Source organism: Chenopodium quinoa, unplaced genomic scaffold (genome assembly GCF_001683475.1).
Source record: "Chenopodium quinoa cultivar QQ74 unplaced genomic scaffold, ASM168347v1, whole genome shotgun sequence".
NCBI lineage: Eukaryota > Viridiplantae > Streptophyta > Magnoliopsida > Caryophyllales > Amaranthaceae > Chenopodium > Chenopodium quinoa.
The window spans coordinates 134,170-159,249 of record NW_018742861.1 but is presented as its reverse complement, the minus strand read 5'-3'; the positions used below and the strand labels follow the sequence as shown (position 1 = coordinate 159,249).

The window sequence follows — 25,080 nt, the reverse complement described above, 5'->3', positions numbered from 1 at the left end:
AAAAAAAAAACGATTTAAGGTGGTCGTGGGAACCGATGTGGTGGGCTCGGGATTCACGGTGTACTACTTTGAGGGGACCTTAGTATGTAAAATGTGCATGAAGGGAACAAAGTCTTCTTTTTATACTACCTCCGGTCCACTTTACCCGCAACTTTGAGGGGGTTTGCGGAGGCCGAGGCAAAACTTTTAAGGGGGGATTTAGAAAAAGTAAGAGTATGTAATTAGGAGTTAAAATTGGAGGGAATACTCGTGGTCCCATTTTATTGACTTTTTTTAGGGGTTGTACTTTAGTGAAAAGAGTGGGAAATTCCCACCTTTTTTTTCCTGGCAGCTTAAGGACTATGGGGCGAAATTTTTTGGGAAGGTTTTTTCCCTCCCAAATTTTCCCCAAAATTCAAATGGACAGCCAAATTCCCCCAAGTTTCAAATTTTACCATTAATTTCAAACAAAAGACCCTATATAAAAGCAGGGCATCCCTTCCAATTCTCCATTTTCAAAAGCCAAGTTTTAGGAGAATTGGGGAGGGGGGAGGGGGGGTGAATAATTCAAGTACCACCATCACAGAAATTAGTTAATTAAGTACAAAATACAGGGAGCCCTAAAAAATTACAAGCCATCTAAACTTAGATTAGTTTAATCCTAAATCCTAGAGCAACGTTAGTAGATGCAACTTCAATAATAGGCTCCGTTGACTACCGTTCAAAAACCACCAGCCGCCACTTCATCACCAAAAAGCATTCCTGAAATTTTTTCAAAAGAGAAGGGACTCATGGGAGAGTTCATACACGAACTTATGGATGAGTTAATTCAACAAGACCAGCTCATGGAAGATGAATTCATCGAACAACAATTCAACCAAGAAGAGTATGAAGGGTCATCTGATTCAGAGCATGAACAACATCAATATGATGAAGGTAATGATGCTGATGGGTATGATGCAGATGATGATGCAAACCAAGAAGAGTTACAACACAATTGCAGACCAACAAGAGAGATGACAGTGGAACAGAAAAGAGCAATTGTTGAGGAGATTATGTTGCACATGGAGGGGGACTCACTGCCAAGAGGCTTTTTAGCCAATTTGGCAAGAAAACATTCAGTGCACAAATCTACAACAACAAGATGGTTTCAGGTAATTAAACATTCTCTAGCTGAAGGTATTGTTGTTGATGTTAATACCAAAAAATTAGGCAGGACAGGACGCAAAGCAAAACAATACATAGATGAGTTTCTGACATCTGTACCATTGTACAAAAGAACAACTGAAAGGGGATATGCTGGAGCACTAAAAATACCCAAAACAGCATTGCATAGGCTAAGGCAGCAAGGCAGGCTGAGAACACACACAAGCACAAATCATCCAGTATTGACAGAGAAGCACAAAGTGGCAAGACTTAAATGGGTTTTAAGTCTAATTAATCTTGTTCCAGCAATTGGGGATCCAACATTTACTGATATGCAACAATGGATACATTTAGATGAGAAATGGTTCTACATCAATCCAGATACAAGAACCTTCTACCTACTTCCAACAGAAGATGATCCATATAGGGCTCAACAATTAAGGAGGTTCAAAATCAAAGCAATGTTTATGGGAATGATAAGTAAACCATTGTTTGATGCTGAAAACAACATGATACATGATGGAAAGTATGGCCTTTTTCCTTTTGTAAAGTATAAAAGGGCCAAAAAGAAAAGCAAGAACAGAGATACAGGGACTCTAGAGATAAAGGCAATTCAAAGTGTCACAAAAGAATACATAAGGGAGATGCTGCTAACACATGTTATCCCAACAATCTATGAAAAATGGCCAGAGCAGTTACCAAAGGACATAATCATCCAATGGGATAATGCTAGGCCTCATCAGGTACCAAAGGATGAAGAATTTCAAGCAGCTTGTCATGCACATGGATTCAACATTCAATTCATATTTCAACCAGCTCAGTCACCAGAAACAAATGTTTTAGATTTAGGGTTGTTTAGTGTCATTCAATCATTACAATATCAATCTTTTCCAAGGAATCTAGATGACTTAATCAAGGAAGTGGCAAGAGCATTTCAAGAATTTGATCCTACACTAAACAAGTACACATGGATCACACTTCAATCATGCCTTATTAAGATTCTGGAAAAGCAAGGGGGTAATAACTTCTCTCCCCCACACATGAAGAAGAGAAGCTTGGACAGCCAAGGACTACTACCTCAACTACTTCAAGTAGACAGGGAGCTAATAGGTCAAGTTGTTCATTTTTTGGACACAATCACAATTACAGGAGATGATGAAGGCCACATGGAAGTAGATGCAGACTGATGACTATGTCTTAGTTTTGGAAGGCAACTATTAAGGGACTCATAATTGACTGCCACATATAACCTTTTCCTATTCAAACAACTTTTTGTGTTAGATTATGTGTAGGTTATGTGTACTTTTGGTGGATACAACTTGTTTATTTTTTAGGCAGTCATGTAATCAGTCAAGTACAAATATTTTATTTAACAAAAAGTTACATGTTTTACTCTGTTTGTGTTTCATTTTTAGAGCCTATTATTTCCATCAGAAGGGTTGTGATTTCAGTCAAAGCTTTAGTGAGTGTTGGTACCTCAACACAAACCTTTTTGACAAGGTTTATGGAGCATCCAAACCACCCAAGTAGCTATCAGATGAGTCCCATCATCATATGGAAAACCAAAAGGGGTGTGCATTATCAAAAAAAGGGACTCAATGCATGAAAGGCACAAGACAAGGGTCACAGCAGGGGACTCATTCTCAACAACCAAAAACAACCAAACAACTGTGAATTCATGCATCAACTAATGAACTACTCCAACAACTGCAAAACGCATCAAATCTAGTGCTACCAAACAACATCCCATAACATAAATCAAATGGGTCCAAACAACAAACTTGCCCCAAAACACCAGTCTTTTAACAACCACATACAAACATCTATCAACCACCATCATATCATCCCAAAACAGAGCTGCTAACACAATTACTACACAATTACTCCAACATCCATGCATCAACTAATCCTGTCAATCAAATCACAGTGATTATCCGTAATTAACAACTCACACAATCATCAACAACAACCCGCAACATCAAATTGTAAACAATTAATTGCACATCACAAGCACAAACACAGAGAATCAGAAAACAATAAATTAGGGTTTATAAAGTATAAGTTGCGCATTCAATTACGAGGGGGGTTGAACTGAGGGTAGTAGATCTGCAAATAAGCGTCAATCACTTCCTCCCTCGACATGCCATCTGGAGGACCAGATTTGATGCGTTTTGCGCCAGAGGAAGGGCCATCGTCACGCTCATGGGACTCCGGTGGCTGAGCCACCTCAGAAACCTCCAGATCTACTGGGGTCAACTCCCCTGTAGCAGATTCGGTGGCTGAAACCTCCACCTCAGTCACTGGAGACCTAGAACCCCCAGCAGAAACCACCGCAACAACCACGGAACCCTCACCAGCAGGAACCACCACAGACGGTGGTTCATCACGGGCAACGGCCTCAGAGAACACCAGCTTAGGCGGCTCCTCATCGCTGTCATAGTCAACGAGTTTCGCACCACGAATCCGCCTCCTCGCAATGACAGAAGCGCTGCGAATGGGTTTCAGGACACCCGTTCCACGACGGGGTTTGTAGGTAACGCTACCAGATCGGCGGCTGGAAGCACTTCTTTCAAGGCTTTCATGGCAAGTTAGATTTAGGTTTTTGTCACTAGAGGAAGCCATTGAAAGAGGAATTGAGAGAAAACCAACCAAGGAATACAAAGAGAGAGAGAGAGGAATCGATTCGGCGAGAGAAGAGAGAGAAAATAAGAACTAGGGTTTAGGTGGGAGGGATTTATTCAAGAGAATTCTCCAGAATAAATGAACTCCAACCAATTCAACAGATGAATTGAATGAGGAGCATTCAATTGAGGCAGTTGGAGAGTTGATGAATTTGAAGGGTTGGGGTATAATTTTGGTGGGAATGATTAATTTAATTAATCAGTCTACTTTATTAATCAGATAAGGTTAGTAATATAACTAAGTTGAATTATTAAAAAAATAAGGGTACAATGGTAATTTTACATAAAAAAATTTACTAAAAAAGGAAAGAAATGGGAAAGTTGCGAGTAAATTGGACCATCCCAAAAAGGAAATAGTTGCGAGTAAAGCGGACCGGAGGTAGTATTACAACTTGCATAAATATTTGTTCATTTAAGTCAAAATAGAGGCGTTACTCTGTAAAATGAGAGCAACGAATGACAATTCACTTTTTATTCTTGAACCTAACCACCCAGAACTGATCCCCGTGGGTCAACCGGGTAGAACACCAAAAAAAACTTTTTATTCTTGAACCCCCTTATTTAATTTGAACCAATAAGGGAATAATAGAGAATAAGAGAATAATCAATTTCCATTAATTAAATTTAAGTACGAATATAAGGTACAACTGTACAAGAATATATAGTTATCAAAATTCTCTCTCCTCTTTCAAACACATCATAGTCATCATCAGTTCATCACTATCCATAAATTAAATGCGTATTATACTTGATGATCATCACCTTCCACTATACACACCCCGCCAAAAACACTTGTGAATTCTTATTGATCAATCACCAAATCAAATCAAGAGAAAATGTCATACAAAACCCTTGATTTGATCACAATTTCTGATATTGAATTTCATGGCATACCCTCTAATATCGCTCAACAAATTCACCAAAAACTTGCGCAGATTATCTCTGAGTTTGGAGCTTCAACCCCACAAACATGGCAGAATATCAGCACTCAAATCCTGAATCCTCAACTACCCTTTTCATTTCATCAGATGTTGTATTATGGGTGTTACAAAAATTACGGTTCTGACCCTCCAGCTTGGTTGCCCCACTCGTGAGCTACCTACTTCTTCTTCCTATCTTATTGATTTTAATTTTTAATTGGATTTTACTCTATTAATTTGTTAAATGTTCAAAGTAGTTTATTTTTTTTTATGTATTTGTTATTATTTTTTTTTTTCTGTTAGTGCTGTTTTGTGATGTTTGGTTTGAGTAATGAACTAATGATTAGGAAATATAGACGGAGAGATGTCAACTAGTTTAGTTGGTTAAAATATTGCGCGTGTTTGTCAAGATGGGCAAAAGGGTCTTTACCCGAATCATCAATCCGAAATAAGTTGACTTACCTAAATTGGGTGTGTAATGGAGGTTTTGTTGACTGATTACAAAATTTTCTTTCTTGGAGTTGAGTACTATTGATTATTGATATGTACTTTTGTAAGGATGTTTCATGTCAGTGTCCATGGTAATGCTTTTACATAGGCTGCACTACCAAGGGAAAGGATTTGCATTACTGTTGTCATTGACACGAGACTTTCCATGCACAATTACATATTTACTCATAACCATTAACCCCTGCATAATGGGGCGTCAACGATTCAACGTTAGTGACATCCTTGTAATGCTAGTAATCCTACCAAAAAGTACAGAGCATATAGCTAGGAAGCATTTCTGAAACTTTTACCTCAGACCAGTGGCCACTTTTGGATTTAAAACAATAGAAAGTAAGAGGGTACCTCAATCTTTCTATTATGCCGGGGTTGAGTAGGGATGATGATGCCTGCCTGATCAGTTACAAAATTTTACTCTACACAGAACAGTTTGGGCATATGACAAGAATTTGACTGTAAAATGGTAGTGTGTGCTAATATTATATCTGGTGTTGAATCTAATAATATAGACTTAGAACAAACCCCTGCAAAGGGTGATCATTGGTTATATACGGCAATGAGATTATGCAAGCTCCTTTTTTCAGCTCTAGCATTTGATTTTATCTGTGATACCCAAATTAATGCTGAAGCCCTGTTGCATTTTTTATAGGGAAAGTGTAAGGCTGACTAATATTGGCCAGCTTCTGGAAAGACGAGGAAAAGAATTATTAGGTTTGAAATATAAGGATCCCATGTCTAGCTTTTCTGAGCTCCAGGAATTTTCTGTCTCTAACCCTGAGGTATATTATCACAGATTAGCTCTGAATTTCCATGTAATTAGAGCAAACTTCTTTGTAACTATATCACGACCATTTATTTCTCAGGTTTACTGGAAATGTATACTGGAAGAGATGGGTATATCATTTGCCAAACCACCTCTCTGTATTCTGAATGATAGCTCATCTTATCCTGGTGGCCAATGGCTTCCAGGATGTTATTTAAATCCAGCAGAAATGTGTTTGAGTTTAAATGCTAAGAGGAATTTAGATAGCATTGCTGTTTTGTGGCGTGATGAAGGAGAGGACAATATGCCTATAAAGAAAATGACACTTCAGGAGCTGCGCAGAGAGGTGTGGTATGTTTCCTTGTTTTGCTCTTATGTACTTGCTATTCTCACTAACTTAAGAAAAGTTTGGTATAATTGCGTTTGATAGTTTATGAAGATTTGGAAAAGAATATGCCCTGAGGCTTGAGGCTTGGGGTACTATCATGAAAAGAATCTAGTATATTAGTTTCATTTCTTGGGTCTATTTGTGCTCCTATGCAAAAAAGAGAGATAATTAATGCAAAAAAGAATATAATACAAAGAAAAATGTATACCAAATTATTAGTTATGTCAATGGATGTTTATTTGATGTTGATCTTTTTGAAGTATTTAAAAGGGGTTGTTTGTGTAATATGGATCCCTTGTTAATGTATTGCTGCCATCAGAATGGAAAAAACACTTCTATTCTCGTCAGAAACATTAATATTCTGCATTTGTTGCAAATCCTGAAATCAATTTATTATCAGGATTTGTTTAATTTGATGTACACTTGTACTGGAGGGGAGGGATTGTTGTGAGATCTATCTGCTAACATCACTGCTACTTGCTTCTGTGGATCAATACTGCCATTAAAGCATTAAGTAGTCAAATTTTAGAATTTGATATTTTAGAAGAAATGGTTGTCCGGCGGTATATTCCGCGATGCATTTGCTATATTGAATTGTGATGACCTCTGTGATGTTGGTACATTCATGACCTCTGAAAGTCTCTTGCAGTCGTCTGTTGAAGCACATTGTTTTCTGGAGCAAGTAGACATCCACGAACACTTGTATAAGATAATCATCTAACCTAGACAACCACGAACCTTGCAGTAAACAGTCATACAAGCCATCTTAGAGTAATGGTCTGTTTGAGCTCATAGCTTTGAAATTGGTAATGAGATGACTGTGCACAAAGGTGGACATTCTATCATTCTTAGCTGATTGGAGTTCTCAAGAATAACAAATATCAGAGGATGGCTGTTAATTTTACGACATTTTTAAAAATAGATCTCTGGAGTAGATAATGTCTTCTTCTATTACTTTTGTTTGTAATATTATCTAATTGTATTCCCATTTTTTCGCCATCTGATTTTTTTTTTTAAACTCCTGAATCTGCAGGTTGGTTGCACATGCACTTGATGCATTGGGTCTTCCTCGAGGATCAGCAATAGCTATAGATATGCCAATGAATGTTGATTCTGTGATTATCTATCTCGCCATTGTTCTTACAGGCAATATTGTTGTCTCCATTGCTGATAGTTTTGCACCAAGTGAAATAGCAACAAGGCTAAGGATAGCAAAAGCAAAAGCCATATTTACACAGGTATTTCTGCCACCCCCCCCCCCCCCCGTGTTCTAAAGGCCATGACTATCTCAAACTCCTACCTCGTACAGCTTGATTCTTCTAGACTATTGTATATATTACGTCATTGAACCCTTCCTTCAAAGGACATTTGCTTTTAAAAGATTATAATGGTTTAGCTTTAATCATCCTATTAATTGAGCACCTGAAAACTATCACTCTTACGTCCTAACCTGAAACATGAACAAAAAAGACAAAGTGAAGAGATTGGCAGTGAATTTACTTGCACTGGGCACCCACGCCATGTAAAAATTGCAGTGAAATACAAGAAGAGATTGGGTGATGGTGGTGATCATTTAAGAGGAAAAGGAATTTGAATTTTGGAAAAAAGAAAAGGAAGTAGAACAGAGATATATAATTTTAAGCATTATCCCCTTCATTGTATATTGAAGCTCTGTTGGTTGGAATTAATGTTAAAAATCTACAAAGTATATTCTCTCATGATTTAAGCTAATCTATCATAGCTGACTTAATGTTTCACAAATTTATGAAGCTTTGATTGTAATTCTCTTATGACTTACTGTGAAGTGAAATGATTAATTAGGATTTTGGGAAGTGGAAATACTAAATGATTTATCTGTATATTATTTGTTAAAAAATGAAATATTATGACAAAAAATAATACTCAAGCAACGTGCTAAGACACTAAAGTTGCTAGTTTCAGAACTATCATATTCTTTCCCTATGCCGTGCCTCATATTTTCATTGTTGAGATAATCATACACCCGTCTTCTGTTTGTTTGGTACTTAATATGTACCCATATTGATGAAGATCTTTCTGTATACTACTTGACATTACTACTTAGATAGATATGATATGACCTGTTATTATTTAATAATTCAATTTTAGAATTCATCTAAAATTATTCTTGGTTATTTTTGGCCTGTTATTTTGATAATGGCTATCGCTGAGTTTTCTCCTCAATATTTTTCAGGATATCATTGTCCGTGGTGGTAAAAGTATACCCCTCTATAGGTGTGATTTCCAATAGGTTTTGGAAAATAATTTCTCTTTATACTTTTACTTTGTTTTGTCATCACATTATTTTATTTCTGCAGGAGAGTTATTGATGCTCAATCACCGATGGCAATAGTTATTCCTACAAGAGGATCCCATTTTAGCATTAGCTTACGCAGTGGTGACATGTCTTGGCATGTCTTTCGAGAAGGTGTTAAGAAGTATGTTCCTTGAACTTCCTCATCTTTATTTGTTCTCCTCCCAACATCTGTCCTTCCTTCCTAAGTGGCAAGTGGGAGTACTATTTGTGTGTGTTTGTTGTGTGTGTGTGTGGGGGTGGGGTTCGAGCTCTCTATTGTTGTAACCCTAAATATTGTGTGTGTTTTGGGGGGAGGGGGGTGTTCGAGCTCTTTATTGTTGTAACCTTAAATATTTTCAACTAAACATGTTTCCCTCAAGAGCCTGATATATGAGCTTCATAGAACCGAAACACTGATATGCAGGGCTGAGGAGTATAAAGCTGTAGGGCAACCCGTTGAAGCATTCACAAACATTCTTTTCTCATCTGGAACGACAGGTACTCAATAGGATTTGACTTCAGTGTTTTATTGGTGAGCTAGCTTGTTTTCTGCAATCTGCATCTATGCATCTGTTCAAGTTTGATGTTACAAGATTGTGGATTTCTTGCTAAAAATTCAGCTATTCAGCCTGAACTCGTGCTTGAAGTTTTTCTACAATAAGAAAGTATGACTTTGTTACAGAAACGAAATTTCTGTTAGCAAAGTGTCCTCAGGAGTCAGGATTAAAGTTCTTAGCCTCTATAGCTTGTGTGGAATATCATTGAAATTTATTATTCTTTATTTGGAAGGTGAGGACCTATGCCCTGTTATGAAAGCCAGAAATCTGAACTATACAAAGCCAATTTTTTTCAAGTCTATCTGAGCTCAATTATGTTTGAAGTAATGGATGATTGATTGGAATGGTTAACTAGCTGCTCAAAATTTATGAATTGGATCAAGTGAAAGATCAACAAATAGCAAACCTTTCTCATTGAGCTTTGTCAACATTGTTGAGCTTACTAGTTTCTCAAATATTGCTTATTGTCACTTTTCTTACTGTCTTGCTCGTTATCCTTGGAAAGCATGTTGAAATGGTTGATCAACAAGAAAGACAAGAATGTGTGTACCTATATATAATTCACTGGGTTCCTTTCACTTGCAGGAGAACCAAAGGCTATACCTTGGACCCATGCAACTCCTCTCAAGGCAGCTGCAGACGCTTGGTGTCATATGGATATTCGTAAAGGTGATGTCGTTGCTTGGCCTACTAATCTTGGTTGGATGATGGGTCCTTGGCTAGTTTATGCATCTCTGCTAAATAATGCTTCCATTGCTTTGTACAACGGATCTCCTCTCAGTTCTGGATTTTCAAAGTTTGTACAGGTAAAAGTTTGGTGCTAATAATCTTGATATATAAGTCTGCATGTTCTGTATGCCTATGATGTTGGTTCTTCTTTTGCATCAGCTCTTCATTTCAATTGCTATGCTAGCTAAATTAAATACAAAATTGACATTAATAATTTGTGGATCCAAATTAAAACCAATTAGTTTCTATCACTACTGCAGCTATCATATTGCTTTGGATTCATTTATGTTTCATTTGGTCCATGTTTACTGATGATACAAATATGTAACTAGTGATGTACACGATTTCGGAAAATATTACGATTCTCTAAATTAAGATATACGAAATATACACAATTACTAATCGGTATATGTATTATGTACTCCCTCTATTCCATATTTATCTTCCTAATATCTATTTTAGGGTGTCCTAGAATAATATTCCCATTTCTTCCATCTATTCAATTTTTTTCCCCCAAGTTTCAGTAACATTCGCTCTCCGTTGCCTTTTTTCTCTATGCGCTATAATATTTTTTGTATTTTTACATTTAATAACTTATCTTAATCTCCCTGTCACTTGCAAATGGAAGGATAGAAATGGGCCAAAGGTAGCCACTGAAGGAGCTTCCATGACCCAAGGGTTGTTTTATTTTGTCAAATTTCCCTCCTCAAACTCTTACATTCACATTGAAGTGTGTTCTTCCTAGTTGCTAGTAGACTTAAGAATATAGTTTCTCACTTTCTCCACAGGATGCTAATGTAACAATGCTCGGAGTTGTTCCAAGTATCGTCCGGGCTTGGAGAAGTACAAATTGTACTGCTGGATATGATTGGTCAGCCATCCGGTAAGTTACCTACTGTATGATGTTAGTTTCTGTAAGTATGTTTCTAACATCAATTGAACTTTTCAATTGATTTCTGTGCACTTTCATATCCTTTTTTCCAAAGTGTCATACATTTACTTTTTCTTCCTGTGGATGTTTATATCATGTTTTACCAAAATAAGTGTAATTTATAGTCAGCTTAAGGTCTGAATTCTTTTATAGGGTTTTTTTTTGTTGGGGGGGGGGGGGTGGTGGGGGGTATTTGTGATGGTAACCAAGTTGATCATCTATTGACTTTTTTGTTCCTTCTAGCTGCTTTGGCTCTACTGGGGAGGCTTCAAGTGTAGATGAATATTTGTGGCTTATGGGAAGAGCATGTTATAAGCCTGTGATAGAGTATTGCGGTGGTACAGAGATTGGGGGTGGGTTTATAACTGGATCATTATTGCAGCCTCAAGTATTAGCTGCTTTTAGCACACCAGCTATGGGCTGCAGCCTCTTTTTACTTGACAAAAATGGAATTCCCATTGTAAGCTCAGTTAACTTTGCATCTCTACAGCACTTTTTTTTTCTTCATCTTTTATTCATTTCAAGACCTTGCAATATGTTGTATGTTGATATATATAAAATATAAATATACTTATGTTTCCAATAAAAAAAAAAAACAAAAAAAAAACACTTCGTCATAAATGAATGCTCATGATTTTCTACGTATGTCCAAGCAAATATTTAGAATTGCCAATTGCATTATACATTGTTTTTTGACATAGTATTGGTTGGTTTTGATCTGTTTACCATACTGATATCTCACATTCATTCTGGCTTCATTAATCCTGTGATATATTAGTTTTCACTAGCTGCTTTACCGAGTTCTTGATATAGCATGGGAAATTCATGCCTGAGTGGGACTTTATATGAAGAAGTTTTCATTTTCAATTTTTATCTGCAGCCACAAAACACGCCAGGCTTTGGAGAACTGGCTCTTGGTCCTTTAATGTTTGGAGCTTCACATACACTCCTTAACGGTGACCATTATAAAGTCTACTTCAAAGGAATGCCAACATGGAAAGGAAAGGTAGAATCATCTCTTTGATAACTTCAAATTTGGCTTGCACCCTTAACTAATTGGAAAAATACACTTTAATAATCTCAACTATGGGCGATTTACCTACAATAATCCCAACTAACGTTTATTCTACAATAATCTCAACTATTAAGTCAGTTTTCCTCCAGCAGTCCCAAAAACCGGTTACCTGCTGAAATGGTAAACTTTTTTTTTTTTGGTTTTTTAATTGCCACATGTCAGAACATGATTGGTTTAATTTTTAAAAAAAATTAAAAAAAAAAAAATCAGCTCAGCCTAGCCCGCCACCCCCTCCTCCCTTCAGCCACGAAAACCACCCTTTATTCCCAAATCTGACCACCGGGAGATCGACCATCCCGAATCCCAGCCCCGTAGCTAACATCCGACCACCGCCTGCGATCTTGCGGAGCAATTTTCGCCGGAGTGTCGCGGATTCAAGCTCCAATCAGTTAACGGGCAAGGGTTTCGGAGTGATTTGGGGCTGCTGGTGGTTTCCAGGCAAGGGTTTCGGGGGTGCGGCTGGTCGTGACGCGCAAGGGTTTCACGGGCAAGGGGGTGTTGGTGGTGCGATTTAGGTGTTTCGGGGGTGCGGTTGGTGGTGCGATTTAGGGGTTTCGGGGATGTTGGTGGTGCGATTTAGGGGTTTCGGGGTTGTTGGTGGTGCAATTTAGGGGTTTCGGGGGTGTTGGTGGTGCGATTCAGGGGTTTCGAGGGTGTTGGTGCTGGAGGTGGTGCGATTTAGGTGGTCGGCAGGAGGTGGAGGTGGTGCGATTTAGGTGTTCGGCAGGAGGTGGAGGTGGTGGTTAGGGCTGGAGGTGGTGTTTGGGAGGCAGGTGGTGGAGGTGGCTGCCAGATTTTTTTTTTTAGTTTTCTTTTTTTTTGTATTTTTTTTTGGAACCACTCACACGCTGACACGTGTCAAACAACCTACAATAATAGGTTGTTGACTTTTGTTGACCGGTTTGGGACCGCTGGAGGAAAACCGACCTAATAGTTGGGATTATTGTAGAATAAACGGTAGTTGGGATTATTGTAGGTAAATCGCCCATAGTTAGGATTATTAAAGTGTATTTTTCCTAACTAATTTCTATTCCCTTAACTGTTTGAAACACAATCTATTCTTTAGCTCTATGGTTAAATGAAAATCAAAATGGTCTCCACCAAATCAAAATCCAAGAGATAAAAGGAAGATATTCTTCATATTTCCTTAATTAAGATTTGGACTCTTATCTTCCATTGCATATTTTGACATTGTATTTTTTTATTTTTTTTTTCACTCAGCTTTTGCGGAGACATGGAGATGTATTTGAGCGTACTTCTACTGGGTATTATCGAGCTCATGGCCGTGCTGATGATACTATGAACCTAGGTGGTATCAAGGTTCGGATACTTTTACCCTTGAGATTTCTGGAATTCCCTTTATTTCGCAAAATTTTCTTATTGGTAAATAAATTGGAATGTGCATGCTTAGTTGGAAGATATTGTTGGGAGGTTTAAGAAAATACTGTCTTAGGTGGCATATTCATTATGCTGGGACTGGGAGTTGGAACAACATTCTTGATTTTTGCTTTTACATAAATCTGTGGATTGAACATTGATGGATGTTGCAAAAGAAGATGGAGGTAGCTCCTGCTATTTACATGACAGCTTTGGTCAGCAGCATCAAAATTAATGAATTATCATGACCTTGACCTGAAGGGAGTTAAATTCATAACATTAAATTTTGCCCCAGCATGCTTATGATTATACGCTGCGATGAACACGTGGAAATGAATTATCTAACTTCTAAATTCTTACCATGAGAAATTCCTTAGCTCATCTAATGTTTACATCAGGTAAGTTCCATCGAGATCGAGCGTATCTGCAATGGGGGCGATAGCAGCATCCTTGAGACAGCTGCTGTCGGTGTCCCACCTTTGGAAGGAGGACCTGAGCAGCTGGTAATTGCTGTTGTTTTTAAAGATGCTAGTAAATCCACACCCGACTTGAACCAGCTGAAGATATCTTTCAATTCCGCACTCCAAAAACAGCTAAATCCTTTGTTTAGGGTGAACCTTCTTCCTGGCCTCTTGGCTTTTTCCCTCTTATGGCTACATAATATCGTTTTTCCATGACAATTTTTCGAAATTTGCAGGTCTCTCAGGTTGTTTCTCTACCCTCTCTTCCTAGGACAGCAACCAACAAGGTAATGAGAAGGGTGCTACGGCAGCAATTCACACAGCCTGCTACAGCTTCCAAGTTGTGATTTGTGAATTACAATATGGACATTTATAGTTTATACACAAAAATTATATAGATTTGTACTGTAAAACACGAACAAGCCAGCGTAAAGATTTATTTGCCACTCAATGCAGGAATAATCCGTTCACTTTTATCAGAGTTGTACATGAACCGCAATTTCTTAAGAGTAAAGTTTGGGATCTTCAAATTAATTGTTCCAACTCTTATTGATCAAGAGTGATTAAAAAAAAAGGAAAATTAACAAGCCTGAACTTTAAAGTGCTGTTTTACAAAAAGGAAAACTCAAATTAATTACTCAGATCAGTATGTGTCCAATATCTTAGTTTAAGAACAATATCAGCTTAAAATATCGATATACAAGAATTGGCAAACCTATAACCTAGTACAACAGAACAAAAGATACATCAAATTTTGTGTGCTTTAATGAGAGGGGAAAACCAAAATACAAGTATGCAGATGATCAAAGATCTGTGCTGTAATTCTCAGGCTTAAACCACCAAGAGAAGTCAATGCCTTTCTCCTTTAGAGTCTCTGTTGCTGGGCCGATCCTCTCCAAAAGCTGCACTTGCACAAAAATCCAACTAATCAATACGTGCACCCCAACTACGGGTATACAGTATATACTGCCTCAGAAAAATAAAAAATCTATTAAATACTTTAGGCACACTTCTGTTATGCTAATAATAACCAACCTTTGAATGTAGCAAGCCATTGGAAACAATAACAGATCTATCATAAACGCAAAATTTCCCCCCATCCATGCGTGTAACAGCACCACCAGCTTCCTCAACAATCTGCATAGAAAGATAACTGTAAGATGAAATAGAATTCTCCATTCAAGAAAATCACAACTTCGTTTATAAGCATACTTGCTTTCTTCATACGAATAGACATGCCATGAAAAATATAATCAAGTTAGAAACAAGGCATAAATAAGATTTCTAAGCTATCTAATTTGAGGCAATTCAAAGTACATGTAAGTGGAGGACACGATAACACAAGAATAACATTCTATAGCATTACAAAAACAGCTTGACACCACATTCACCAAGATTTGACTTAAATATAGACATAATTGCACAAATGCATGCACACACATGCAAGGGTTTGAGCAGACAGATCAATCTCCAAATTGTATACTATATAATTTTGGCATTTTCCTTGTTATAACAGATGTGAGAAAGAACAAGTTAATGAATGCAATACAAATAAATAACACACACAAATTTAAGTGGTTCACCAACAGTGTGCTGGCTACGTCCACGGGCAGGCTAGAGAAATAGTTTTATTGATCTTGGGGAATACATGTTACAGATTTGAGACCAATCACAGAAAACAAATTGATTGTCTCTCAGATTTCTAATGTTATCTCTCTTAGATCTCATAGATGAGAAATACACAAAAGACTCTCAGAGATTAATTAATCAACTTATTTGGCTAGGAGTAGCCCTAAGGGGTATATATAGAATTCTCCAAAACAGAAACTGATTTGGGCCAAAGCCCAATTAATAACCACATGACCGTGTATCTTGACCAACACGACCGTGTGACATGTCACGACCATGTACCATGAACCACATGGCCGTGTATATTGAAGAGTACATAATAACACTGACTACATGATCATGTACAATAAACTACATGATCGTGTACCTACTCGGTCACCGTTTCAAGGCATATTTCACAATATTCCTTTTAAACTGTTTTTCTTTTACCAAAGTTTTTTTATTACTTACCAGTTACCTTGACAATCATCCACCCTATCAACCGATCTCGTCTCCTTATCCACACTTAAACTAGGGATATTGTTAGAATTTCAAGTATTAATGCAAACTTCATAATAAAAAGACTACAACTATAATGAAGTTTTTTGGAGCTTCAGGAACCTGATCTTACAGAGGAAAAAGGGAAAATCATCATATGAGAAGGCAAATAAAACAAGCCGGAATAACCCAGCTTCACATCCATTTGGTACAAGAAGATAACAATTACTAACTGGGAAACTACATCTCCCCAATACATCACGTATGAAATGATTATTGAAAAACTTGCTTAAGAGGGGTCGGGGTGGGGTGGGGTTAGAGATCCATGTAGCACACTATGTACATTATTATTCTACTAAAAAAGAACTCAGCAAAAAGTTCTACTAGTTACAGGAAATGTACATGGAAAAACCTTGGAATAAACACTTGACAAGCTCGTTATCGGCAATTTAAGAGTGACTAAACATCCTAAAGTTTTGAGATACCTATTTGGACCGGAAGAATTTCAAAATGAGCGCCATATAACGCTCTATAAAGCTTGTATTTTACATAATAGTAAACACGTCAGGCCCACATTTATGCTGTCATCTAACATAAGTGAGAAAGCAATTAGATCTGTAATGCTAAGGTAAATTTAATGGCCAGAAGAATGGAATATTAAAAACCAGTTTGAACATCATACAGAACTAAATTTGAAAATATGAGTCAATATATTTACTAGTAACTACGAAGTGGGATAAGATAGTCATAGTATCGGCAAAGCACAACAGTACCTGAACTAGGATTAATTACAAGATCTTATTTAAGCTGCTTTCACCATTCTCTGAACAAGATCACGGAAATCAATCTTGTTTTGAAAAGATGTCAATTTGAAAACATATGGATATAGTTTTGCTAATTTATTCCTACTTGGTAAGCTTACAGTGCATCTGCAATCTAAATCTTTTCCATTTTTTGAAACTTTTGGATAACTGAGTTCCTTGTCTATCATGGCACCATCAGACAGTTTAAGTCTTAAGCATCATCAATGATTGAAAAAGAAAGGATCTACAAAAATTCAGGCATCATAGTTCATACCAAGCTAAGGTTTAATATCTTTTTAATCATAATAAAAATAAAAATAAAAAAGGATCATAGTCCCACCAATACATTATTGCTATCTTAGATGCAAGCTTCTGAGCAAATGAAAGAGGATAAAGAAGTAGAGCTATATTACCAAAACACCAGCAGCCATATCCCATGGCTTTAAACGGTACTCCCAATATGCATCAGCAATTCCTATAGCTACATGGCACATGTCCACTGCTGCAGCACCAAGCCTCCTCACACCCTACCCGTTAAAGAGGAAACCTTAGTCATAGTTCATATCAAAGAGGATAGTGATAGTCCATCATCACAATAACAAACAAGTCATCATACCCGACTAACATCTGTAAATTCCTTGAATAAATTAATGTTTGTAGTCCATGCATCATCATGTTCATAGCCAAATCCAGTCACAAGAAGAGATCGCTCCACCTACACAAATGCAAACATTGCAAGCTCATTTCAGAGTTTTAAAGGAGATTTATAAGACTTGAAGATGACGAGAGAATCTCAATTATAGTTTCAATTAATAGACATAAAGAGATGAACGCATCTAGACATGATACAGAGTTGTGAACTATTCTGCATACAGCTTCAATACTTAAGCCTAGGACTACAGCAGGAAAAAGGACATTAACACTTCAGCCTTTTGCATCTAATCCCTAAACAAGTTAATTCAGCTAAATGATTTAAGTATGCACTGTAATCACTTTCCAAATTATACACTCCAGTTGACGAGTATATCTATACTAACAGAAATCCAACTATGAATCACCACCTACCAGATCGGTTGCACTAACTTGAATTTGTTGCCCATTGCAAAATGCTCCCCCACCTAACAGATAAATTATATATGTGGTAATTATGCAAAAAGAAGGGAGCTGTAGGAAATCCATTCAGTAAGACTTCTGACCAGCAGTAGCTGTAAATGTGCGAGTATTCCAACAAAAAGCTCCACCAACAAATTCAACCTGCAAAATAGAAACCAATATTTATTAAATGCCAAAGAAAACATTAGACTATTCTTTCTAAGCAGGTCAATTTCTACCATGTAGGTTGATCAATGACACTTTCTTTATTATTTTGAAATTCAAGATAAAAAGCTGAAAAAAGAGAAGGAGCCAGAGTTAAGCACCTTATATCCAATAGAAATTTTATGTATATTGCTTATCTTATTCTTATTTTTACCAAAAAGAGTACCTAATCATCAGGCAATCCCCATCTTCAATAACAAAATCTGATATGTAACACTTGCAATCTTTGGTTTTGATTAAAATCCCCCTTCCTACCAAAAACACTTCCATAACTATATGCATAAGCCAATCAAAATCTAATTAGTTAAAAGCAATATCCAAAAAGGATTTACTTACCACAGCAGCAGCTGCTGGTTTTCCTCGGAACAAAACACCCACAGAAACTGCAAAGCTAGGATAACCATGAGCAAAATTTGTAGTTCCATCTGCAGATGAGATCGAATTTACATTAGTAACAAAATAATAGGGGGAGCTGTGGACGCTGCTTAAATTCAGAAACGCCAACTATAAAGTAGACTAAAAACTGCATGTTTCATCAAGACTCAGAGGCAGACACATGGAAGAATAACCCTTAACAAGATCAAACAAGTGAATAGAAAACAAGGCAGATACACATGTAAGAGGCAAGCCTAGCATGACTCATGAGTTGCATTGGACCAAATAATTATCCAAGGTACCATTGACGCTAAAGGTGTTTGAAAATTTCCCATGTGTCTGTGGAGAACAATTGTCCCACATCAGAAGAGTGATAGGAAGATGACTAGTTAAAAAGGGTTGTGAGCTACCCCTCCTATTGCCATAAGGGTGGAACCTTACATAGTCGACCCTTACCCACTGCAGGGTGTGCAACTTCACAGTGTGATTGATAATTTGATACAAGATTCTACATGCAAAGCAAACAGCTTCCTTGGGCTCCTCCAAAATCTAAAACATGGGTGAGTGGGATACTAAAATCGAATTAGTAAAATCAAAATCGTAGAATCGTACGATTCTACAAAATTATAAAATTAGGCTTCAAAATGTAACTAATGACTACATACATAATTTTCAAGCAACGAGAATGATAATAATATATATTGTTCATGACATAATATCGACAATACAAAAATAATATAGTTTTAGAAGTAATATTGCACGCGCATTACTCAAACAGTACACTATAAAGGATGATTGTTGGTACACATTCTTAACCATGAGAGTACGAGACAATTGTTGTTAAAATTATGAAAAAAGTAACGTTGTTGACTCGTAAAATTGTTTCTCCTAATAAAAAATCCAATGAAAATAAAGTGTCAAGTTAGTTTATTTTAGCGTGATAACTAAAGAATAACAACTACAACAAACTCATGTTAAAAAAGTATTTTTTATGTCCACAGTTGAGTAATAAGACTCGTGAATACATTCTCATGCCCACAAAATTTAATGGTTGGATAGAATTTTAAAAGTTACTCTCTCTGTCCCATAATTTGGTGCCTATTTCTCAAAAAAACACGGTAATTAAGGAGAATGGTGGAAGTAGGGCGTATGCTATTGGAAAGATAAAAAGTAGTAAATATTGTATGGGAATAATAAAAAGTAGAGACTCTTGTATGAAAAAGAGAAAAAGCATTTAGGTATATGTGTATTTTGTATGGGAAAGATAAAAAGTATGATTATATGTTATTTTTAGAAACAGACACAACATTTTGGGACACCCAAAAAGGAATACAGGCACGAAATTATGGGACGGAGAGAGTATTTAAATTGATGTTTCATAAGCTTTATTTTGATTTATAATGAATAATATATAAGTTATTGACTAAAGTTAGGCTCAACTATGACACCCTTACACTTTTTAGGCTATAACGCAAAATGTATAAATGATATGAGTACGGGACCAATTCTATTAGAAAGTAAACCTCAAGAGCTTTCCAACAATATATTATAAGCCTAATTTTGACTTCGCAATCAAAAGTTATGGGTTTCGGGAAATTAGACTTTTTACCGGAGTGGAATCGTTAGAATCGGTATAGAATCGGTGACCGATTCTACGAGCGATTCTACGGCATAGCGATTCTACCTACGATTTACATCGTTTAGGTGAATTCCAAATCGCGATTTTAATAACATTGGTTAAAAGAGTGTAATGCTACATTCTTGTACGGGTTGTACCATTCCAAGTACATTAACAGAAAAGCTGAAGCAAAAAAGAAACTGAAAGGAAAAACAAAGAGAAACTAAATAAGGCTTAATGAAAACATCTGACTCCGTATTTTAACAAAAACCTCAAATCCTAATAGCCATCAAATAATCCCAACTCTAACATTTGTCCATCAAAAGCAACTTATTTGAACCTCAACCAATATGTTGCATCTTCAGCCAACAAAATCAAGGGAAATTGCCTCAACAGGCCATCTACAATTTTTAATGCAAACTTGACACCTTTTAACAGATTACATAAACTTTGAATAATCCTACTTCTACTAGAAACATGTGAGTTTTTTTTTATTATTATTATTAGTTTTTTGTCCTTTTCCCTCCTTCTGTACATGGGTACACCCTATTGGTGTGTGTTTTATGATATTTGAATATTACTTGTACAATAACTAGAATAATAAAAGGTACAATAGAGACTAAATGCCTGTAATACCGTTAAAGAACTTATGAGACAAAGATGAAATAACCTTCTAACATTAAAAATATTTTTAAAAAAATAAAAATAAAAAAAAAACAACCATTGAACAAAAGCAAAAAATTAAAGTTGAAGTGTATGGCAGGTTTTCATGTAGAGGAGGAGAGAATGGAAAATTAAAGGAGGGAAGGAATAGTATGATGGAAATTCTTTTGGCATCTAGAATAGCAAGCATAAACAGACTACTTTGACAAGTAGCAGTAATCTGAAGTTCTGAACACCCTGGTTAAAATAAAATAACACAAGTTTCTATGGATCTGACAGGGAACTATAAGACCAAGCGTGCAAAGGACAGCAGAGAATATGACACAGGACATGAACATAAATTGCAATAGCAAAAAAGGGAGAAAGAACCTAGAGGATCAATGCACCAAAGGTAATCGGAAGAAGTATCTCCAATAATTCCTCCCTCTTCACCAAGAATTAGGTGATCATTGAAGTTTTCCTTCACAACTTCCAAAATAGCAGCCTCACTCATTTTGTCTGTTCTGTACAGAAAACCATATGATGATAAATTTCTAGTCCTTTAAATTACAAAAATAAAGTAAAATAATGGAGTGCCAAGAAGATCCGGAATTTAAATGAGCACGTATTCAAGACTACATATACACGAAGAATGATTAAACTCCAGAAAACATCTCTTTAGGGTACGTTCTTCCAAATTAAAACTTGACAAAATTAAGCTGAACAAAATTGAATATTTGTTAAAGAAACTAGTGTACATGAAGGTCTAGAAAAAGGAGAGGTATGATTAGTCAATATATAGACAGACGCCATTTAAATATCTAATCAAGCAAATCATGCACAAAGACTTTCCCGGACAGGACAAGATACTATTGAATGGGGCAATGTAAAAAGTGGAGTGAGAAGGGGATCGAATACTCCCAAACGAACAGGGAAAATTAATTCAAAATATAAAATAATCTACTTGTATTTTACAAGTGAAAGCCAATCTTCTCTTGGTTCCAAGAAATTTCTACGTCATTTAATGACTATATTTCCTTTTAGTCTATACCCGGTCTACATAGCATTCAAGCAAGCTCCTCCTGAATACCAGCAGCACATAGCATGCATACAGTGGCGACAAGTTTCTGGTATCAAACCCTAAATCTGTAAGGTCTCCATTAGTTGACAGATTTTTACAAAGTTACTTAGTTACACATGAAAAGAATGGATGATGAATACAATGAGTAGCAAATACAGATCATCAAAGAAGATAATAATAATTAGGGATCCATTACTCAGTCACCAGGTCAGTAAGTCCTTTATAGGAAATTTTCCGTGGCTTGTTAACGGCTTCCATGACTACCTGAAAGATAAAAAAGAACATATACCTTAATAAGTTGAGAACTAAAGGCTACCTGCTACCAAGGTCATTAGCAGCTTGAGAGCTATATACACAAAAAAAGCTATCAATTAAGGAAGGCTTGATAATTCATTAATGCAGAAAAGTGTAAGTGCAACCAAGTGAAGAAACAAAATATTGGATATTTTGTTTAGTTTACACAAAACTTGAATTTGTTTTCCTTGTGATAGATAAAGAGCACCATTACCAATACCAATACTCAAGGCGCGGTACAATTCCATAACACACACAAGTTCTAGCTCTCATCATTTACAGAAGTCTCTCAAGCAACCACAAACTTCAATATAGTGCTGATTGATTAGAAGACAAGGCACTTGTACAATGGGGATTATTAGAATAAAGGTGTTGTTTTGATGAGTCCCTCACTCAAAGACATAAACCTCATCTACTCATTCTAATGCACCCTGCTTAAATTCAGTTCCTAATCAAATGCAACCTACTAGGTACTTGTATAAATCAGTAGAGGACAGTATTTCATCCAAAAACGGACTCGAATAATATGTGTCCTATAATTTAGTGACGGAGGGACTAACTAACAAGCACAGAAACTGCACATTGGAAAATTTCAACCTGGATATTCTATGAGAGCAAATGAGCAAAACACAAAATGTTCAAAGCTAATATCTCACAATTTGCAACAAACAGAACTCATCAAGCAACATAAATAAACAGAAAATCAAAAGAAATTAAGAATTCTAGGTTTAGAGTAAGAACCTCAGCGCCAGTTTTGGCAGCTTTTTCAACAACCCCAAGAAGTTGATTAGCAGGAATTGGACCAATTGATTGAGCACCCACTTTAGGATATTGGGTCCCAGACAAAACAGCACTGGTATTAAGTGATACTCTTGATGAACATGAAGAAAATGATGGTATTGGCTTCAATGAAATTTCCTTGCCAAAAATCCCATGTTTTACAGATTTTGAATTTCCCAGAAAACAACCAGACAATGCAGAAGATTGATGGGTTTTGTGATTAAAAGTTCGAATTGAAGAGGGTAGTTGACAAAATTTTAAGGGGGTTGCAGAAGATGAGATTAAGCACTTCCCCATCTTTTGGATGATGAACAACGCAAGAATGCCTGGGTTTTGTATATCAATGTAACATCTCTTTGTTGGCCATTCATTTAGAAAGCAGTAATATTATGATCAATACTGAAGTTAAACTTAAAATCGAAACCTAAATTTACCAATTTTCACCGATTATTAGATACGAGTAGTCAAAGTTTTCTTTTTCAGTGTTTGGTTACTACATTCGCTATTTGTGTTGGTATAATTTTTTACCTTGGTTCACATTTAAATCAGGGGCGGATCTAGAGTGGGTTCAACCATTCTTTAAAAATTAGAAAAAATGGAAATTAATAATCCCATCTTTGCCTGTTCGGCTCAAAACAATCCCACCTTTTTGAATTCCTAGAATAATCCCACCTTTGACCCTTATCTGCTCAAAATGAACCTTTTAACCTACAACTTGTTTAACAGATTATTTTTTTTTTATATTTTAAATTTTTTTTTTACAATCTCTCCCCAGCCACCATCTCCCCTTTAACAAGCCACCACCTCCCCTTTTACCACCACCGCACAGCCAACACGCACCTCCCCTTTAACCCCACCACCTTCTTCTCTCTCCTAACCTCAACCACCAGCACTACTAACCACCACCACCTCAACCCCAACACCACTAACCCCACCACCTCAACCCCAACACCCTAACCACGACCACCATTTACCACTAACCACGACTGTCCACGACAACCACTAACCACGAACCATGACCACCACTAACCACTAGCCGCCGATAGCCCAGATCTCCCCTCTGTCAACAATCCCACCACTAACCCTTTGACTGTCCACTAACCACTAACCACTAACCACCTTTGCCTGTTCTGCTCAAAATAATCCCACCTTTTTAAATTCCTAGAATAATCCCACCTTTGACCCTCATCTGCTCAAAATGAACCTTTTAACCTACAACTTGTTTAACAAGTTTTTTTTATTTTTTATTTTTAAATTTTTTTTTTTACAATCTCTCCCCATCCACCATCTCCCCTTTAACAAGCCACCACCTCCCCTTTTACCACCACCGCACAGCCAACACGCACCTCCCCTTTAACCCCACCACCTTCTTCTCTCTCATAACCTCAACCACCAGCACTACTAACCACCACCACCTCAACCCCAGCACCACTAACCCCACCACCTCAACCCCAACACCCTAACCACGACCACCATTTACCACTAACCACGACTGTCCACGACAACCACTAACCACGAACCATGACCACCACTAACCACTAGCCGCCGATAGCCCAGATCTCCCCTCTATCAAAGCCCTGAAATCCGATCTTACCAACGAAATATTGCCGCCCTTAAACCCCCTAACACCAACCACCCCAGCCGCCCCGGAATACCGTTCCCTGAAACCCGATCTCCATTCAACCCGAAAACCCGATCTCACCCACGAAACTCGATCTCCATTCAACCGCCCTGAAACCCGATCTCACCCAGGAACCCCGATCTCACCCATCTTTAATCGAAAATGGATTCGAATTTTAATTTGCTGCTGCTAATGATAATGGTGGTTGCTTTCGTTTTCTCGAGCTTTGAGTGTGAGCTTCCATGGCGGATTTGAAGAGAGAAAGTGAGGAGAGAATTGTTAGTGGCGGATTTGCGGTGGGTAGGGAGGCCGGGATTAAGGTTGCAATGGTGGGGAAACCGGGAAAGGGAGGTGGGGAAAGGGGAGGGGTGGTGAGGTGGTGTCTGATGCGGTGGTGGGGAGTTGGGGAGGGAAGATTATTTTTGTTTTTTTTAATTAAAAAACTAAAATTGTACCAATCAGAAGGTGACACGTGGCAAGTCACCTACTAAAATAAGTTACCCATTTCACAAACCGGTAAAAGGCTCATTTTGAGAAGCTGGGGGTTAAAGGTGGGATTGTTTTGGGAATTCGAAAAGGTGGGATTGTTTTGAGCAGAAGTGACAAAGGTGGGAT

At 37.2% G+C, this 25,080-nt stretch overlaps 3 protein-coding genes across 4 annotated transcripts; 2 read left to right on the top strand and 1 right to left on the bottom strand.

Annotated features, from left to right (window-relative positions):
- The first annotated feature begins 794 nt into the window (after positions 1-794).
- LOC110726131 lies at positions 795-2,312 on the top strand. The gene has a single exon (XM_021905597.1). It carries the CDS (start codon positions 795-797, stop codon positions 2,310-2,312), a length of 1,518 nt encoding a protein of 505 aa, XP_021761289.1.
- Positions 2,313-4,464: 2,152 nt separating this feature from the next.
- Positions 4,465-14,304, top strand: LOC110726087 (probable acyl-activating enzyme 17, peroxisomal). Of its 2 annotated transcripts, none has more exons than XM_021905542.1 (14): positions 4,465-4,896; positions 5,883-6,012; positions 6,097-6,347; positions 7,418-7,622; positions 8,597-8,637; positions 8,721-8,840; positions 9,102-9,196; positions 9,841-10,061; positions 10,773-10,867; positions 11,159-11,375; positions 11,796-11,921; positions 13,212-13,310; positions 13,766-13,978; positions 14,065-14,304. In XM_021905542.1, exons 1-14 carry the CDS (start codon positions 4,643-4,645, stop codon positions 14,173-14,175), a joined length of 2,178 nt encoding a protein of 725 aa, XP_021761234.1. In that variant the 5' UTR covers positions 4,465-4,642; the 3' UTR covers positions 14,176-14,304. The 2 variants fall into 2 exon arrangements, with proteins under 2 accessions (XP_021761234.1, XP_021761235.1); XM_021905543.1 differs by having other exon boundaries at positions 4,643-4,896; positions 9,123-9,196.
- A 131-nt stretch (positions 14,305-14,435) lies between these two features.
- Positions 14,436-23,246, bottom strand: LOC110726088 (phosphatase IMPL1, chloroplastic-like). Its single transcript, XM_021905544.1, has 10 exons — positions 22,806-23,246; positions 21,967-22,034; positions 21,080-21,213; positions 18,391-18,479; positions 17,934-17,991; positions 17,803-17,855; positions 17,354-17,452; positions 17,151-17,264; positions 14,864-14,965; positions 14,436-14,730 (listed from the first exon to the last, which is right to left on the bottom strand). The coding sequence occupies exons 1-10, from the start codon at positions 23,139-23,141 to the stop codon at positions 14,632-14,634; spliced, it is 1,152 nt and encodes a 383-aa protein (XP_021761236.1). The 5' UTR covers positions 23,142-23,246; the 3' UTR covers positions 14,436-14,631.
- Positions 23,247-25,080: the final 1,834 nt, after the last annotated feature.